The sequence below is a fragment of the Mytilus californianus genome, unplaced genomic scaffold (genome assembly GCF_021869535.1).
Source record: "Mytilus californianus isolate M0D057914Y unplaced genomic scaffold, xbMytCali1.0.p SCAF_26, whole genome shotgun sequence".
Classification (NCBI taxonomy): Eukaryota; Metazoa; Mollusca; class Bivalvia; order Mytilida; family Mytilidae; genus Mytilus; species Mytilus californianus.
In genome coordinates this window covers 3,594,424-3,614,880 of record NW_026262675.1, presented here as the reverse complement: position 1 = coordinate 3,614,880, position 20,457 = coordinate 3,594,424, and the positions used below count along the sequence as shown (strand labels likewise).

The 20,457-nt window shown below is 31.2% G+C and overlaps 1 protein-coding gene across 5 annotated transcripts in view; it reads left to right on the top strand.

Annotated features, from left to right (window-relative positions):
* Window positions 1-155: 155 nt before the first annotated feature.
* LOC127732710 (pyruvate carboxylase, mitochondrial-like) overlaps window positions 156-20,457 on the top strand; it is a 36,662-nt gene continuing 16,360 nt past the window's right edge. Inside the window, exons 1-12 of one of the 5 annotated variants that reach the window (XM_052241887.1) lie at window positions 380-448; window positions 5,460-5,493; window positions 5,907-6,143; window positions 6,779-6,963; window positions 7,808-7,973; window positions 8,398-8,543; window positions 8,909-9,026; window positions 10,632-10,902; window positions 11,831-11,993; window positions 12,810-12,992; window positions 14,294-14,528; window positions 16,243-16,263. In XM_052241887.1, the coding sequence (XP_052097847.1) occupies window positions 5,963-6,143; window positions 6,779-6,963; window positions 7,808-7,973; window positions 8,398-8,543; window positions 8,909-9,026; window positions 10,632-10,902; window positions 11,831-11,993; window positions 12,810-12,992; window positions 14,294-14,528; window positions 16,243-16,263 (1,669 nt within the window). In that variant the 5' untranslated portion in view covers window positions 380-448; window positions 5,460-5,493; window positions 5,907-5,962. Of the gene's footprint in view, window positions 247-376; window positions 449-4,859; window positions 4,884-5,459; window positions 5,494-5,906; window positions 6,144-6,778; window positions 6,964-7,807; window positions 7,974-8,397; window positions 8,544-8,908; window positions 9,027-10,631; window positions 10,903-11,830; window positions 11,994-12,809; window positions 12,993-14,293; window positions 14,529-16,242; window positions 16,264-20,457 lie in introns of those variants that run through there. The other 4 variants (XM_052241888.1, XM_052241886.1, XM_052241889.1 and 1 more) reach the window with 4 other exon arrangements.

Genomic DNA, 20,457 nt, shown 5'->3' with positions numbered 1-20,457 from the left:
AGTAAACTTATCATAGAATAATTTTAAGAGTATATTCATCTATCGTGGCTACTATGATACTCCCATGTGCCGCAAAATGCAATATTGGCTCTGGGAAGAGGACAACTAATATATTTTGTCCAGCACGACCCTTATAGACTCGCTCTTACCGGAAGCAGATCGTCTGCAGCCGGCTTCATGCAAGTCAAATACATGATAATCATAAGAAAATTGTCGCTTGCATAGATTTATTGGTATGTGACATTGGTATGTATATTGTCAGTTACTTTTCTCAGGTTTGATAACAACATCAGACCTCTCTTTTGCCAGATATGTATTGATATATATATATATATATATTTGTTTTTCTAAAACGTAAAATATGGGTATTATAAATTACCCATGGATGTCAAGGTAAACTTATCGTGTGTATTTCACTCGGAGGCAGAAGCGTTTCTTTAATTTCAAGGTATGAAATGATAATTGTATAGCTTGTTGATATTAATTAATTAATACACCTGTAATATTGCTATATTTATCAAAGAATATGAATTACTATGAATTCATTTTCAGATTGCTATTGTTAGGAAATCAATTTTCTTAGATTTTATGTGTAACTGCAAACTACAAAAAGTTCTAGTTCAAAATTTTCATACCAATTTTCCATAGGCTTTTGTATGCAGACTTCGTCAAAACCAAAAAAAAAAGTAAATATCCACTTATACAAAAATTTTCCTCAATCCTAGCCAATTTGTATCGAAAATAAAATAATCCACAATATTCATAAGTATAACTGTGTATAACAGTATGTCTACTCTATATCTTGCCTACTTCTTGGAAGATAAATTTGATGATAATTGGTATGAATTTTCACTGGTATCAGCATGATCAGACGGATTAATGGATTTACTGAAATAATATGATTTCAAACTTAAAGGTCATGGTCACAAATTTCAAACTTAAAGGTCAAGATCACAAATTTCAAACTTAAAGGTCAAAGGTCACAAATTCCAAACTTAAAGGTCAAGGTCACAAATTTCAAACTTAAAGGTTTTGTTCACAATTTTTCTTGTTTGTTGTGTCCTCACCAATATTTTACAGTTGTAGATCCAGGATTTTGAAAAGGGGTTGGGGTTGGGGTTGGGGAGGGGGTACAGGCCCACAAACTAAACAAAATTTGTAGTGGAGGCAGTAAAAAGTCTGGATTAACAATAAATAAAGCTCCATAAAGGGGGAGGGGGTTGCATAATTAATGTCCTGTGTCCTTAAACATGGTAAACTTATTTTCATTGTGTTCAGCAGTTGCTTAAATTTTTTTTCTTGATTACGTCAAGTCCAATTCTCAGATACATTGTACTATAAGCAATAGGCCAACTATATTTGTGTATGCAATGATTGTAAGGTGTACATGTCTGACTGGCAGTTTTCATCTGTCTGACCTTGACATCTTTTTCATGTCAGGTTTAATGGTCATTGTATAGTTTATGTGGTTTGATTGTTATAAAAGTTAACTACATTTGATGTATGGATTGACTGTAATGTGTATCCGTCTGGTAGATTTCATCTGAACTCGACCTTATTTTCATTATTCATTGGTCAATGTTGAGTTTTAGTTGTTTGGTCTGTCTCTCAGATACTATAAACAACAAGTCAACTAAATTTGGAGAATGTGCATGTAAGGTGTACATGTCTGTCTGGCAGGTTTCATCTGACCTTGACCTTATTTTAATGGTTCATTGGTTTATTTCAAAATTTATTTGTTTGGTCTGTCTCTTAGCAATGATCAGCTCATCGTGTCTCCATCTTTTTTTATTGCTTGAAACAATGTTATGAAAAATAAGAGTGCACACACTGAAATGTTTCTACTGCTTTACTGATCATGGTTGAACCACATAAACTTAATCTTATCAATGATCCATGTAAAATATATCAAGTTCAGAGGAAACTTGCCAGACAGACATGTACACCTTACAAGCCTTCCATACTTTAAATAAAGTTAACATGCAAAAAATGTATTGCTTATACTATCTAAGAGACAGACCAAACGACGTAGAAGTAATCAACTATAGGTCACTGTTCAGTCTTCAACAACCCATACTGCATATGCATAGCAAGCTATAACAGGTAAAAAAATAACAAATGTAAAACAATTGAAACAAGAAATCTTACAGCTTAATTTATGAACAAAACAATAAATGAAAAACAGATATGATATACAGCAAACATACAACAACCACTGAATTACAGGCTCCTGACATGGAACAGGCACATTCAGAATGTGGTGTGGTTAAAACAAGGAATTATTGAATGTGGAATAATTTTGAATTCTGGAAAATTAATAAGAAATGTATGATGAAAACTAACCCAATTAAGGAGGTCATGCATGGCTAAGTGGGGTGAGTTAACCTAATTAAGGAGGTCATGCATGGCTAAGGGGGTGAGTTAGTTCATACTTGTCTGTGAAAGTAAATTGAACCTTAGCCATGCGCTCATGGCTTACCCACTAAAGTTGGGTTAGTTTTCATCAAACATTTCTTTATCAATTTTCCAGGATTCTAAATTATTCCAGATTCAAATAAGTCCTTGTTTTAAACATGTTTGCAAATGTCCAACCCTCTTCTAATGTTGGACAGTGGTGAAACAGCACAACACTAAAACAACTATAAAAACTAGTTGGAAAGGGCGGAAGTCATCATTTGATACAAAGCACAAAAACAATTAACAAAATGCCAAAAAAACAAAGTACAGATCTGAAAGCACTCACAATCACTGAAAGCTAGTTCAAAGCCAACAACAACCAATAAAAAATCATGCATCTAAGACCAAAATATCAATGGTTACTCATCCAACATCCAATCAATTCAGTGTAAAGTCATCACTAACAGCCAGAGGAAAACATGATCTTGTGCAATGCCAAAATCTAGGCATCTACAATGCAGGACCATGAATGTTCATATGTTTATAGCAACACTATTTAGTTTGGTCTTATTTTAGTGATAACAAAATCAATATTTATACCAACAGAAACAAAACTCAGTGATTCAATTACAGTGTTATATTGGTAACCTTTTAATTTATTTAAAAAGATAGATAAGTTTACCCAGATTGTATCTAAATTTACTGGCTAGGAGTATAGGTGTCAGACCACCAATTACTCCCTCTAATTTAGAATATATGTAAAAGTAGCTCTACTCTGACACAAAATAGTGCTTTTGATGTCCTTGTTTACTTAAACTAACCAACAAATTTGCAGAAATGAAACTTTTGGTGAAAGAAAAATATATTTAGACCATTTTGAGCCAAAATTTACTTGTCTATGAGTTTGCATTAAAAATTGAGGATTAATGCGCTCCATAGTATACTAATTTAAGATTTCCAGAAAACCAGGGGTTATTTTTGGAGTACCTCTTTTTGAAGGTCAGTTTTTTTCTTAGAAGGCTTTAAATGTATGTTGAAAATTGGCATGCAGAAAGCTGATACATGTACAATTCAGGATATACCTGGTTTCTATGAAGTTAAACTTAAGGTAAAATATTTAGAAAGCTGTGAAAATTGCAAAATTTGGTTGAACAGATAGGGATATTTAATTGGTGGTCTGACACCTATATTTGTAGTAATTGACTTTTAACGAATCTTCTTTCTTGAATTCACATAAAACTGAACATTATTATATGTACCGGTAAGCCAAAGTTATGCAATCAGGGTACAAAGGAGATTAACAAAACTGAAGGTGTTTGAATGTCTCTGGAATTTATCATCTGTTTGCCATCTCTTTGTTTACTACAACATGGAGAGAATGAAGCAGTTAAAGTGGGATTTTCATGGCTCACTTTTGTATAATCTGAAAAATATTAGGGTCCACAAATTATTCAAGAAATTAACGTTCTATTGTCTGCATGAATATGCTAACTAGACTCCTGTTTGTTTATACCTTGGTGATTGCTAGGCTCACATGTAGAGATTTTAAAAATCTTGATACTGCAATAAAGAACTAAACAGCTTAATCAAACTTAAACAAACTGGGGAAACATGAAGCTAATGAAAAAGTTAAATAAACAACTTAATAATATCATGAATATACACTTTTCAAATTTTTCACATTTTTACACACTAAATGGCTTTGTAAAAGTAACTCCTGGTTATTCTTAATTCTAATGATGATGAGAGGATCTCTATGACATTCAAGGTCCAAGGCAAAGGTATATGCTCCTATAGAAAAAAAAAACAAAAATCATGTATTCAAATTATGCTTGGTAGCAAACTGATACTTTGAATTGCAGCATCCTTGTTCATCTTTGATACTACTGAAAAAGAACATAATTAGTAACAGTTATGAGTCAGTTTGATGATATGATAATGTTTGTGATCTTTTTAGACTGGAATCAAAAGGATTTCTACATGTACATGCTATTGTTTTAGGGTTTGAATTGATGTTTTATCTGGAACTTTTTAATGTTCAGTTTTACTAGGACAGAAGCTAATCTTCTAGATCTGAGGAGAAAAAAAACTCTGTATTTTACTGATAAATAGACTTAGTTTTATCAGTCAACATAACTCTTTAACACAGACAGCAGCAATATCAAGCGAGACACAGGGAACTGCAGAACCCTTTGCAAATTTTCAGAATACCAACCTTCAAGTATGGATTTTTGTGAATGTCTAATGATAAGTGAGATTGTACTTTGCAGAGCTTTGCATGCAACTTCTTATTTGAACATTTTTGACTTTTTGAAAAAAAAGGAAAAAAAGCAGTGCTATTAATATTTTTTTTTACTTTGTAATTGCTGAAATATACATGTATATACAGGACATAAATAACTACAAGTAATTTTCTGTAATCCAGGATGTATATCTATACAATACATTCACCAGGAAATACATGTAGTAAACATAAACAGTTGATGGTAAGGTTAAATACTATTGTTACTTTTACACTTATTTTACCTGTTTGTTTGTTTTTGGTTGACTTTAAAATATTATAAGAGACCTTTTTATATAAGTTTTCTAATAAGTATTTTCATTTAAAATCTCTTTCAAGATTTTTTAAGTCATGTAAGTGTAAGATGATTTATTGAGTCAATGCATGGTTATCCATTTGTGAGTGAAAGTAGTATACTATACTTTATTGAATTTGTATTGGAAACAACAAATGTTGAAATACTCACTGGACATGTATTTTCAAAATATGAAATCTGGGTTATAATATCATTTATTAATATATTCTATTCTTCCTCTTTAATTGTTATTTTCTTAAATTTTGAAATCATGTATTTTGTGTTTATTTAAAGTAAATTTAACTTTTTGCTTGAAGACTAAAGGTAGATAATGATTTGCTGATTATAGTTTTAAGCAGGGCACTGTCCTTGGCATGCACTAATGTTATGCATGATTTTAAAAGTTTAAGCTTAAAGTCCAATGTCATCATTATATGTCCAGGAATTCCAGTTGTGAATATTATAAGCTTTTTATTTTGATTTCAGTGTTTGTATGCCAAATTAATTCTGCATGTTATAGGTGAGAAATAGTATAACAAAAATATATGTGTAACACAAGTTACACAACAGCAAGTTTTTTTAGTGGAATGTAAAAAAAGAAATACTTTTTAATAAAAGATATCATTTTTAGTTATTGGTCTATATATATAGTTCTGATTTTTTTTTTGAATATATTATCACATGAGAAGTTAAAGCATTTAAATAATTGCTGTAGAGTTCACATTTGGTTTAGTTTTTACCTCATAACTTTTAATTTATTGAAATGAACATGAAATGTTTGATTTATTTGTTGTTGAATTTTACCATGAAGATTATATAGAAGACTTGTTTGGTTTAATTTTTGTTTTCCTGTCTGTATTATATTAAATGAATGAATGAACTTATATGCATTTTACTTTTACTGAAAAAATTAAAAAGTGTTTTATCTTTCAGATTGGAAAGTTACACCAATAAAGACTGATTTATAACAGTGGATTAAAAAACTAGCCATGTTTAGACTGCAGTCAAGGGTATCCAGTTTGTGTACAACAGCAAGATGTCACTTGGCCGAGTCTATACCAACCAAGCAGAGACATGGCTATAAGCTTCCTGTTGGACTTATCCGACAGTATGCCTCTGAACATCCAGCCACTAGGCAAAAAATTAAAAAGTTAATGGTTGCCAATAGAGGTGAGAGCTATGACAGAGTTTGATAAGATAGTAGTTAACTATCTGTTTTGGCTTTTACGATTTACCGTTCACTTCCATTTCCAACATTTTATTAATGTGCCAATTTGATTAACTGCACCATTATGGTTTTTAATGGCAGACATCTTTTAATATATGCCTATTGATGAATTTGTATATTGGTTTCCTATGTTTCCAAAAAGTTTAATCTCAATATAAATGGTAAAGTATATAACTCATCTTACATGTAATACTTGCAGTGTTATTTACTTTGTAGTTTTTTGGAGGAATGATTATAAAGAAAAATCAAAATAATTGTGTTAGCTTTAAAATTTGTGCATTATATGTCTGTTCATGTTATTTTAACTCTTAGTAAAAACTATAATCCTAATTGTTCCTTATTTTCTATATTTTTCATTACATTTTTTTTCTAAGTGAAATTTTGAAAAGATGTTTACTTTTGACAGATAAATGTGAATGGAAGATATCTAATTCAGTCTTTGTGATTACATGTATCTGCTGAAAAATCAGAAAAATGCCAAATGCTTTTGACAGAAGAAATATGGCTTCAAATTTAAAAAAAAAAGTTGACTTACCAAACTAACTACATTAGATTAGCTAAATTTATTACTTTTCAGGTGAAATTGCCATCAGGGTGTTCAGAGCATGTACTGAGATGGATATTCGGACAGTGGCTATATACTCCGAACAAGACAGAATGCACATGCATAGACAGAAGGCAGATGAAGGTTATTTAATAGGTAAAGGTCTGCCACCTGTAGCTGCCTACCTTAATATACCTGAGATCATCCAAATAGCACAGGTATTATCAATTTATGTGTTTCCATATTATATGTTAGAAAAAAACATACAGGGGCAGATAAAGGTGCCCGGTGTGCCCTCTTATATTGGAAGAATATACATTTTTATGCCCTCGCCGAAGCAGAGGGGGCATTAAGTTTTACCCTTGTCCATCTGTACGTACGTACGTCCCAAAATTGGTTTCTGTTCTCTAACTTAAGTTTGCCTCAACCAAATGTTATCAAACTTATACATAATGCTTATTACCACAAAACACAGATCAAGATTGAATTTTTGTGGCATCACTTAACTGTTCTAGAGTTATGCCCCTTTATAAATGGAAAAATTGCAAAATTTTTTATTTCCGTTCTCTTAAGTTTGCCTCAACCAAATGTTATGAAACTTATACACAATGCTTATTACCACAATACAAAGATCAAGTTTGAATTTTGGTGGCATCACTTTTTACTGTTCTAGAGTTATGCCCCTTTACAAATGGAAAAAATGCTGAATTTTTCATTTTTTTTCTAAAAATATCAATGATGTCATTGTCCAAGTAATTTTAAAAATTGGAGTTATCTTCCTTTGTCCTTTTTGCATGAATCATATCAAAAGATTTTTACATGCTCTGTTTTGCTTAATTGTTCAGATTACACCTCATTAACTTCAAATCCTGGCATTCAAGGAAACAAACTTTATCACCATTCCCTCATTCATAAGTGTCCAAAATTTGAGGTGTTTTTCTGAGAAAAATCTTTTATTGGAAGTTATTCTTTAAAACTGATTTAACATTGTCCTTCTTGTTCAAGTAGTTTTATCAAAGCTCTTTTCTATTCTTTTCTGTAATTCTGTAAACTGTTTTAAAGGAAAATGAAGTAGATGCTATTCATCCAGGATATGGATTTTTATCAGAGCGATCAGATTTTGCTGATGCTTGTGTGGATGCTGGTATACAGCTAATTGGTCCATCACCAGAAGTCATAAGAAAAATGGGAGATAAAGTAGAGGCACGACAGGCAGCTATTGATGCAGGTAATATTATATGAATCTTCTACCTTTCAGTTCATAGCTTACACATTCACATCTTATATTGCAACTAATTATATACTGTATAATAAAGACAAATATTTTTGAAAAGCATGGTAGTTTTGCAGTGACATAATAATATTCATTTTCAACTCATACTGACTTCAAATTTGTAAATTTATATACTATACTTAATTTAACATTATTCTTTAACCCTTTTTTTGTTAAACATTAAACATTATTATTAACCAAACTTTCCTTAATTGTCATTCAAAATTCAAGTGACTTTGATGTGATTTATAGTACATACATGTAAAATACAAGTTACTTTTTATTAATATTTGTTCAAAATGCACCTGTAATCTTAGCCTTAATACACACAGCTAAAGAGTATGTACAGCATTATTTTCTTAGTACTTTATATTTTCAGGTGTACAAGTTGTACCTGGAACACCTGGCCCAGTCCATAATGCTGAAGAAGCTTATCTATTTTGTGAACAGTATGGTCTACCTGTTATATTTAAAGCAGCATTTGGTGGAGGTGGTAGGGGTATGAGGGTTGTCCGAAAATTAGAGGTGAGAATAATTGTTTTAGAGGAGAGGTCTACTGTTTATATATTTAGTCTTGAGTTCATTCTTTGAAAGACAAAAGGAGGAATCGTTGAACTCTGATGCACCTTCTCAACCATTGGCACCTGCTCGTGCCATTTAAAAACTAAATGTTTTTTAGTCATACCTAAAGTGAAAAGGACTGAATTGTGACTACAAAAGTACAAAATATTCATGGTCATCTGTAATATTGGTTTGATATCCATAATGGTTAATGAAAATTATAGAGGGAACCTTGAAGTGGAAAACTTCTTTGAAAATATTTTTAACATATTGAAATATTCCAAATGGGATGGATATATAATTCAATTTGAACTAATTGGCTATTTTAGGAAGTTGAAGAAAATTTTCATCGTGCATATTCTGAAGCAGAATCAGCCTTTGGCAATGGAGCTCTGTTTCTAGAGAAATTCATTGAGAGACCTAGACATATAGAAGTACAGATCTTGGGTTTGTATATTTAAAAATCCCATATTGAGGAATTTTTCATTTCCTTTTTGTTTGACAACACTGTTAAAACATCAGTTTGTTGCAAATGACATTATTGTATTTAATTTCCTATAGTAGGGTGTTGATGTCAAAAACTATTTTCAAATTCATCCCCATGTCAATAATGAGAACATAAGATTCAAAATAACTTTAAATGTCAAGTATTGTTAGATAGTGCATTGTGTTGACAAACCATAAAATGCAGACTTTTAAGGTGCACCTGCTTCCAATTTGGCCATGTACAATAAATAAGCTTAGTTCAATTTTCAACCCAATAATTTTCTTTTGAATATATCCTTTGCATTTATATTGTTATATCTCCTTTGCGTTGTAGATGTTCAATTAAAATTTGTATGATAACTTGAAAAAGAAGTCTGAAATTGAGTTTCTATGCTGAGTGAAAATTCAGGATTAGTTTTTTTTCGCCTGCATCAAAATTGTTAACGTCTATGATAAGGTTACAAAGATGCAGACCTGCCAACTTTTGAAAATCCCCATGGGGGATTTAGTGCGTGACCTGATTTTTTAGGGTTAACATTTTTGCGGCGTTTCTGTGTGCACTGTTTTATACTCTTGAAATAGTCTCATATCTCTTCTTTTTTTTCTTATGGTATACTGATGGTGAGCTAACAAGCCTTGATTTCTTTTATTTGCATGATTCTTGTACTTATTGATTGGCAAAATAACTTAAGAAAAGAGAAAAATGGCCTAATAAAATAAAGGATACAAAATGAAGACCCCCCTCCTTTTCCCCCTTCAAAGACCTTTTATCTTTCCACCATGCCTCAAAAGACCTAAACCTAAATGTGATGGAAACAGATCTTGAGTTAGTTATCAGTACTGAGAAAATGGATAAAATTTGAGTTATCTTTCTTGGTATTCAAAGGTGCTCCTACCGGCGGAGGCTTATACACAGTAGAAGTGAATACAATATGGCGTTGATTTTAAAACAGAACTGGACAGAAAAAAGTCTGATGTGATTACAAAAATTTTCACGAATTTCAAGATAAATGATGTTTCATAATGAGTTCATTACAGTTTTCATCTTTCAGTTAATTACGTTTTTGTCATGATACTACGGTAAACTTTGCAAATTGTGATCGTATGTAAATTGATTAAAATTGAAATGCTGACTCACCGGTTCTATTTACAAATTAATTAATTTTGAGGATCTTTATGACCCATCGGATAAGCAGATTACCTGTGACAACAGATTATGACAACTATTGTGACCGTTGATTAACTTGGGGTCGTAAACTTGTCATAAATATGTAGCCAGGTAAAATTATAGATTTACAGAAATTGATCAGAAAAACTTCAAAATCGGTAACCAACAATTTTTGCGGGTAGATTTTGTGAAAATCAGGATTTTGACTTGCTTTACGATCCTGGTATCGGGATTCGGGTTGAGGCATGAAAATCAGGATGATACTGCCAAAATCGGGATAGTTGGCAGGTCTGAAGATGAGACAAATCTATGTGTTTTAATATATATAGTTAAATTTAAATTGTTATGCTACCAATATTTAGATGGAACTGCCCTTGAAAATGTTGTTTGTGTTTTAGGTGATTCTTATGGAAATATTGTACATCTGTATGAAAGAGATTGTTCTGTGCAAAGACGACATCAAAAAGTTGTAGAGATAGCACCAGCACCACAATTACCCAGAGAAATTAGAGATAGTATGACAGCTGATGCTATAAAACTGGCACAGTTTGTAGGATATGAAAATGCTGGTACTGTAGAGTTCCTACTCGATACAAATGGACAGTACTTCTTTATTGAAGTAAATGCTCGTCTACAGGTAGAACATACAGTTACAGAAGAAGTCACAGGGTAATTGTATTTCTATAATACGGTATATTAATTTGAGAGGTTAAAAAAAGATTAGTTAATGGGAATCGATTAATTATTTCCTAGTTATTGATTGTACAGAAAAAAAAGGAAAAGGTCTTTATGCTTAAACATTTTTTTTCCAAGAGCAGTTGAAAAGTCCATGTTAAAGTTTTCAAGAGAATTATATATTTGAATGAAACAAACAGGTTCACTGAAAGTGGCTTAAATCAGGAAAAAGTATTTAACTATTAGGTATAGAGGATCTTAATACAAACTTGCAAAGAACAACCCAATCTAAATGCCAATATAGAATCCAGAATATTGTGCATAATCATGATTCTTTACAAGTACATAGTTTAAGTGAAGTTAAAGAACCCTACTGGTTTCAGGATTGAAATCACTGAAACCCAAGAAAAATTTCTAACTTCTAGCTGGAAACATCATTACCAAGCACATTCAAACTTTGCAGAAAATATTGCAATTAAAACTGGATAAACATTATATTTACTTTTAAAGTTCAAGATGAAGGACATAGTCCACTCTGCATTAAACATGTTCAGACTTTTAGTAGATCCCTTCAGTCAAGCATCACAACTGTCCTTTCTGCATTTTACAAGTGACTCAAAGAATACCGGTTGAATTTGAGATTTACAGGCTAAGATCACATTGAATATAATGACATTATTTTCTGATTCCAACTGGAAACCATTTGCCCACCTGATTATTTAACCTCAAACTTGGCCTGTTAATAGATGTGATTTTTCTCTTGCTTTCAATACCAAAATTAAATTCGTTAAAAAATCGGGTCAGAGGCAATGACCAGGTCCATTTTGATGACTTTTTTAACCCTAGTATTTCAGTTTAGATATGGGATTATAATTATGTATACTTGTCATTCAGCTATATAAAACTATTAATAATATTACAGAGTAGATTTGGTACAATCCCAGATTAAAGTGGCTGAAGGTAGAAGTCTGAAAGAAATTGGCCTTGAACAAGATAAGATTGCATTACATGGATGTGCTATACAGTGTAGGATGACTACAGAAGATCCTGCCAGACAATTCCAACCAGATACTGGCAGAATAGAGGTCTGTTCTTATATATAAAATACAATTATTCAAGACCATAAAAATTTGTCAGATTATGTAATACATGTACCTATCTTTATAAAAAAAATATATATGGTGAAAGTTAGTAATGAAAAGGAGATTATTTCAGTAATTATTAATTTCTTTTATTTTTCATTACTTGTTTTTACACCCAGGCTTATGAAGTAGCTAGAAGTACTTTTTCCTGTCTCTGCTTCCATTCATTCATCTGTCCCTTATCAGATTAAAGTATTTGGTCAAATAAGTTTACCATGAAGTTGTGGTCACTTTAAACTTATGTAGATAAGTGCATTATAATGTGAACTTTTAAAATATAAACCCTATTAGGGTTTTGATCCAGATTCTGTTGATCACTGAACATGGAAATGTGATTGTGCAAGCTGGCATGGTGTCCTATGGTCACATAAGTTTTGTAATTGAATTAGATATATAATTTGAATTAGATATATAATTTGATATCTATTTCAGACTATGGGTATGTGGACTGTACACAAATGGTCTAGACTATATCGAAATCTTCATATTATCTTACCTTATTGGTATACTTACATGGATGGCATCTCTATGAGTAGGGCTATATTGCATTCACCGTGTCCATCTGTCCCTTCTTAATATATCCAACAAATATTTTTCACACACTTTTCTCAGGTACTACTCATTAGCAGAATGAATTCATTTTTATTTTCAATATCATAGCATTCCTCAGATAAATATCTTGTATATAAACTATTGCTATGTTGATAAAAAATGGCAGAGATGTGATGAAATAAACTTGACATAGTAGTTTTTCTTTAGGTATTCAGAAGTGGAGAAGGTATGGGTATAAGACTGGACAGCGCTTTAGGTTTTGCGGGTGCTATAATATCTCCATACTATGATTCTTTGCTGGTCAAAGTTATTGCACATGCCTGGGATCACCCGTCAGCCTGTGCTAAAATGTTAAGAACTCTCAAAGAATTCAGAATAAGAGGTGTGAAGGTATGTTATTAATTACAGTGTAATTGTCATTTTTCATACACCATAATGAATTTTGAAAAAAATTATCAGATATCAATTTTAAAAGTTATAAGAGGCAATAATAAATACATTCCTTGGAAACTGGGACAAGAGAGAGAGAGAAAATGAGTATAAACTTCAAAACTGGTTAATTTTATCAGCTGTCAAGAAAGAACTATGGAACAGAAGGAATATAGAGGTAGGGCCAGTTGTCTTAAATTTATTTTACAACAGTCTACTTTCAAAAAATTTCTAATCATTTTAACACAAATGGGGAGTTATCTACCTTAAATAAAGTTAGTACAAGGGACCAAAGGGAGACAATTTGTCTTCTCTACATTACTATTAATTTCACCAACCTTAACCAAGATACAAGAGTAAATAAAAAAGTACTATGGACAAATGGAAGATTTATTTTTCCTACACAGCAATTAGTTTGTTTTCATTCATCATAAGCCTATTTTAAAGGGAGATAATAAACAATTAAGATTTAAAGAGATAAAAGGAAGGATACCAAGTGGCAATCAAAATCCATAAGGCAAAGAAAAACAAACCAGTATCATGGCCATATATAAAAAAAAAATGAAAAAACAATATGTAATATGGAATGTGGTTATGATTGCCAATGAGACAACTATCCAACTGAGTGTAAATGAAGGGGATTTAAGGAACTATTGTTCAATGTGCAGCCTTCCACAAGTAGCAAAACCCATACAGTATAGTCAGCTATAAAAGGCCTCAAAATTACAAAATTCAAACGAAAAAATAGCAGCCTGGTTAATGACAAAACAATAAACTAAAACAAGTCTATACAGAAAACTAAAATTTAGCAACACCTAAAACTGCAGGTGAACTCAGGTGTTCCAAAAGGGTAGGCAGTTTCTGCTCCAATAATATACCCCATTATATTGCTCATTGAAAATAAAAACTCTGTGATTAGTTACATCTGGTGATGTCTCAAATAAAAGCATATTTTTTTCAACACAAAAGTTAGATATAAGCATGAACCTTTTTCAGTAAGTACATATCCCCTAAGACATTTGCTGGAATTTATAGATTTACACAGATGATAAGTATCATATTAACTTTTTATCCCAAAAAATAATTTGTAGAAATTTGATCATCATGAAATAAAGTGTATATGTTTGTATAATCATAAGCAGTTCCTTTGCTCTTATATTAGCTTTCTAGTTCTATGTTTAAACTTTTTGCAACTATCTAAATTATATGCACTTTCTACATTTATTCAAAATTCCTGTTAATATTTTCCCATGTATTTTCAGACAAATATTCCATTCCTGTTGAATGTTTTAGAACATAAACAGTTCCTGTCAGGTGTAGTGGATACCTACTTTATTGATGAGAATCCACAACTGTTCCACCTTAATCCATCTCAGAACAGAGCACAGAAATTATTGAATTATTTAGGACAATGCATGGTCAATGGTCCAATGACACCATTTGCTACCAATATTCCACCCTCTGAGATACAACCAACAGTACCAGAACTGCCAATTGGTAAGGCTTTTTATATCTGGTATAAAGTGTCTTAGAAAATATATAATATTATCAGAGACCATCTCAAAAAATGTTGGATTCTCAGATGTTAAGTACTCTGTTGAAATTATGACTGTTAAATTTATTTAATCACATTAGATGAAAAATCCAATGATTTGTATTTTTATGTCCTAAATTACAATGCCTTATTTGAAATGAACATTTGGTGTCAAAATTATTTACATTATTTACCTTTATGGTTTTTAATTTTTAATTTTTCGTATTACACTACGTTTATATGCTCTTTTGGTATTGTTGGGTTTAAAGCATTTTTCCTTCCCTACAACCCAGTAATGAAGGCAAAACAAAGCAATCCTAGAGTCTGTTGTATGTTTTTACTCTTCTAAAGAGACATTTTTGGGAAACTTTCAAAAAATTGGTGAAGGAGTATTAAAAGCACAAGGCTTGGATCTATATCTTCCTTATCGTTTCTGTTTACCACAAGGGAGTAAAGAGGCAGTAACCAAGACTACTTTATTTTTATAAACAAATGGATGTGTTCAGGAAAAGTAATTAGTTGCTGCAATTAAATGATTTTTATTGAATATAATTTTTGTGAACCTTCAAAAGTTCCTGGTAAAAATGAAACAGCTATTATTATATTAGATAACTGTACACTTATTTGACAGCTATAGCTATGAAAGTAAATGTTTAACCCAGGAAAAGCTAAATATCAACAAAAAGTAGTAAAACAATGTGGTAAAATGGCCTCCTTCTTTTGAAATTTCAATTGTCTGAGAATCTAACTCCATCAGCTAGAATATTAGTGTTTTACATAATACACTGAGACACCCATCAAATGTATAAGTATACTCAAAATAACTTCCTATGAGTATCCTTGATACATATACTGATATAAGTAACTCTTGAACTAACAGAACGCTTTATACACATATCACAGCATGCTGTTTCAGGGAAAACTGTTTTGAAATTAAGCTGTATTACACTAGAACTTAAAGGAGAAGAAATTTATCAAACATTATGACATAAATTGAATTTCATTCAGGTTTTAAAACCTTTGACATCTGCTTACTGGAGCAGCAGTAAAGGGTGATAGTTTTGTCCATTCATTCATTTTTACAGAATGTTTAATACATAGTTCAATTGTGCACATTCTATATATATTATTTATCAAGTTTATTTTGGGGATTTCATGAAAAAAAACATGGGGGAAAAGATTTTGTAGTGCAAGGACTTTGCCATATCTCAAAAAGGTGTAGACAACTTGTATCCACCACTCCTCCTAAACCACTGACTGTGTTTAAAAGAAGTTCACAGGAACTTTCCTACATAATGCCATTGTGCAGGTTTTACTCATTTCATATCCAAATGATGAACTTGGAATTTTCTAACTCTTCTCACAAATTTGTATAGTTTTTTTTATACGATTCCATACCCTGGTCAGGTATTGGTTATGATGGACTTTGACTGTTTTTTATTACAGTAAATGTTTTAATACAAAATGTAAGACTGTTTGTACAGTATTGATTTTACTACTATACATTTTTTTTTTGGACAAATTGTTTTCAGATTTAAAAAAGGGGGCAAAGAAGTTTTAAAGTTTTCATAGTCAGTATTATTTAAAATTGTCTATTGTGATTTTTTTACCCCTACATTTAATGAAATTTTATACATAACAAAATAATAAAAAAAACTTATTTTAAATCCTATATAGATATTGAAACAGGGGTACATGGTAAGAATCCCACTAAGACATTTATGTTCTTAATTTTGCTTTACATGTGCATGGATTTATTTACCAATATGAAAATATAGTATCAGATATTATTTGCTATAGAATATGCTTTGAAGAATAATTTAAGTGATATATTTGGCAACCTACTTTTTTATTCATGAGTATTGCCAGCTTTGAGCATGTCAGTTATTGACACTTTTTGTTTTGATAGTTTCTGAATCACTGTACTATAATCCATGCTATGTATAGTACTCTGCCATAAGCTGAATAAGATGCTGAGCTTTATAATCATTATCAATCTAAGCAGCCAACTATATATTGTTATATATTTATTAATAAAGAACCTCATTATGTAAGCTTAACTGATTTCAGGTTTAAGTTACAAATATAACTTTATTTATAGGTTTTTTTATATACGTGATGGTACAAAATGAGGTTTACTTGTAAAGTTTTTCAAAATTAAAGGTTTGGGGTATTTTTTAACATTCAGAACAGAAAATTAAAATAGAACTTCACAATGACCTGTTTGTTACATTGTACCTTGTCTATCTCTAATTGTACTGATTATGATCATACATATTCTAATATGATTGATTTTAAATAAGAAGGGGTTATTTTTGCTTGCATCTGTTTGATATTCCATTTTTAATGTTGCAATTTTGAATATTTGAACAATGGTGCAGTCAAAGGACGTTAGGCAGTCAATTTTTAGAGATTTTTAAACCTAGTTTTAAACTTTTTATTTGCCTGTTGAACCCTCTAGGTTTTTTTACATCCAAAACCAGTAAGAGTGATCCCACATAATCTTTTTGTTTTAAAACATTTGATGGAGAGGAAAATTATCAAGTCATTATAGTGAGATAACGATGCAAGGTTTACTGCTTATTTTGATAGATGTTAAGTATGCAGCTGTAAATGTTACAGCATGCCATTTTTCTTTTTATTTTGTATTGTACAACAAATATTGTATGAAGCTAATGTATTTCATTATGCACTTATGAACCACATTTATTGGACTATCTCAATTTTTCACAGTAGATGGTTGTTGAATGACTATGTAGCTATTATGGAATCCATTGATTATTTTTTATATTCAAAAATACATTTATGAAATAATGAAAAACTGTGATAAAAATACATTTATGAAATAATGAAAAACTCTGATCTGCCCTCTAATTGAAATAATCAAATGTTAAACTAGATGGTCATTGGATAAAACTTTTACGACAAATTTAGCACATAAATAAAGGGCAATTATTTCAATTCTCCTTTAGCCAATCAAATGCTTAACTGGCATAACTATATGAGAATCAGTAAATCTCAGTAGAACCTGGTAGAATTCGTAAAATCAGAATATAATCTATCCATACATCTTAGCTTTTATCCAAATCTTATGAATTTTTTTGATGAATTAAATTTTGTTGTTGCAAACCTAGAAAATAATTTCAAACTAAGGAAATAGACGCAAGGGCTTGATTCTTTAATACATTATGCCTGTTTGTTTGTTTTCTTAAATAACAAAAAATTCTGTCGTTTGTAGCATTTCTGCTGTAATTTCATATCATTTTGATGACTTTTGCTATGTGAAAATATATTCTTCCTGTCAACCTATCTTCTTATCCAATGGGCTTTCTGGACATATTTAAAATACACAAGTGTAGGAGCTTGTCTCCTATGCTATATTGAGTCCAGTTGATGATGATAATGGATGGCTGCTTAATGTCCAGCAACAAATTAATATGCTTGTTCAGGACTAGAACATGTTAATGTAATATGAATATTAACCCTGCCTTGTACTAGACCGACACACTGAGCCAGATTTTTAACATGCTAGTTCATAACGTAACAGTCCACAAGAAGACATGTCACCTTACCTGGACACATTATTCTGACTCTGAGCCAACCAGTTTTTGCTCTTACTCCTAAATGCTGCATGCTTAGCGCAGAAGCAGCAAATACCAATTTTAATATCTTTGGTTTGACCAAGCCGGGCTTTAACCCATAACCTCCTGCACTCGACGCGAACACCATACCACAAGACCACAGAGGTGGTATATTGAGTCCAGTCCTGGGCTGGTAGATCATCACGTTAAAATTAGTATGTTTACTGTCTTACAAGCTAGTGTCAGTGCAAAGGTAAAATAAAAAACAAAAATAGTGTGAATAGTGTGAATAGTTTCATATTCACTTTCTGCACACAGTCAAAAACAAACATCCTCACAAAGTTGCCACTTGGACCTTGATTGGTTAACAGAAAATGTTTAGGGATCCAGTACAAGACAGGTGGTTTGCCACATGAGTACTGTATCAGGGGCTTTGAGAGTGGTCCATTTTTTTTAAAACCATTTTGTGAAGTTTTAAGGCCAAATTTTTCAAAATCAGAAATTTACTCATAACTTGGCTTCCGTCGGCATCATCATCGTCTGTTACTTTTTACAAAAATCTTCTCCTCTGAAACCACTGGGCCAAATTAAACCAAACTTTTCCAAAATCATTATTGGGGTATCTAGTTTTAAAAATATGTCTGATGACCCTGCCTGTCAACCAAGAAAGCCAACATGGCTAAAAATAATACATAGAGGTAAAATGCAAGTTTTGCATATTATTTTGAAAACTTCTATAAATAGATAAATTCTGACAATATCAGAAATGTTCAGAATGATGAGCTCTAACTATTGTCCATTTATATCAAACGACTTCTTGTCGGAGTTTTTACTCTTAAATGACAAATTTTACCATTTTTTAAAATTTTTTCCCTTTTATCTCGGAAATTAGAATAGATAGACAGAAACTTTAAATTGCAAAAATGATCAGCAAGACAGATCTACAAATAAGTCAAATGACCAAAATCGTCAGACATCTCCTTATTAGAGTTATTGCTCTTTAATTACGATTTTTACCATTTTTGCATTTTTGCCTAATATCTTAAAAACTATAAGGTAAAAAACTAAGATAGATAGAAATTTTAAAATGCAAAAATAATCAGCAAGACAAGATCTACAAATAAGTCAACCACTTGGCCAAATTTAACCAAACTTAGCCACAATCATCATTGGGGTATCTAGTTTAAAAAATGTTGTCTGATGACCCGGCCTGCCAAGATGGCGACATGGCTTAAAATAGAACATGGGGTAAAATGCAAGTTTTGCCTATTATTTTGAAATCAGCTATAAATAGAGAAATTCTGACAGGGGCAAAAATATTCAGAATGATGAGCTCTAACTATTATCCATTTAAGTTAAATCTGTCAGATGACTTCTTATAGGAGTTTTTGGCCTTAAATAAGGAGTCATCGGGAAAATTTCTACCATATTGTCTAAAATGTAGATCTTGTTTCTATCCATCTAATATAAATTTTAAGATATAAGGCAAAAATGCAAAAAATTGGTAAAAATTGTCATCAAAGGGCAATAACTCTTAATTAGTAGTCCACTGAGAATTTTGACCATGCATACTTATTGGTAGATCTTTTGCCGATTTTTGCCATTTTTTTTTCATTTTGCCATATATGTCAAAAATTATAATATATAAATAGAAACTCTAAATAACTAAAATGATCAGCAAGACAAGATCCACAAACAAGTCAAATTTTGCCGATATAGTTAGTAGACTGTCACTCTTCATAGGAGTGATTGCCCTCAAATGAGAATTATTTACCCTCTTTTGTGTTTTGAACAAAAAATAAAGAAGATAGAGAGGAACAAAACAGACAAAATGATCAGCAAAACAAGATCAACAAAAAAGAAATATTTTGTCATGAATTCTATTCTTGTCGACAATGTTGGAGAGAGTCCATTGTTGATTATGCAGATAGACCTAGGTGAGCGACACAGGCTCTTTAGAGCCTCTAGTTTAATAAGTTTTGGATTTTCAAATATTTTGGCCTCGAGCATCATTGAAGAGACATTTATTGGTGCAATACACATATGATGCAGATAAATTGGCACCGTAAATGTTATTAATAAACTGAAATATACAGTTAATGTTATTAATAAACTAAATATGCTTGCTTAATTTAATTTTATAATTTTATAAGTATTAATATGATTAATTGAATATTGAAATATTTATAATTCTACTTTTATGTTAATAGTATATGATCAGATTAAATAAATCAGTTTTCTGCCTCCTGTATTGCATTTTTATGTTGTTTAAAGACGTGTGTGTCATTTAGTAGAAAAATAAAGAAATAAA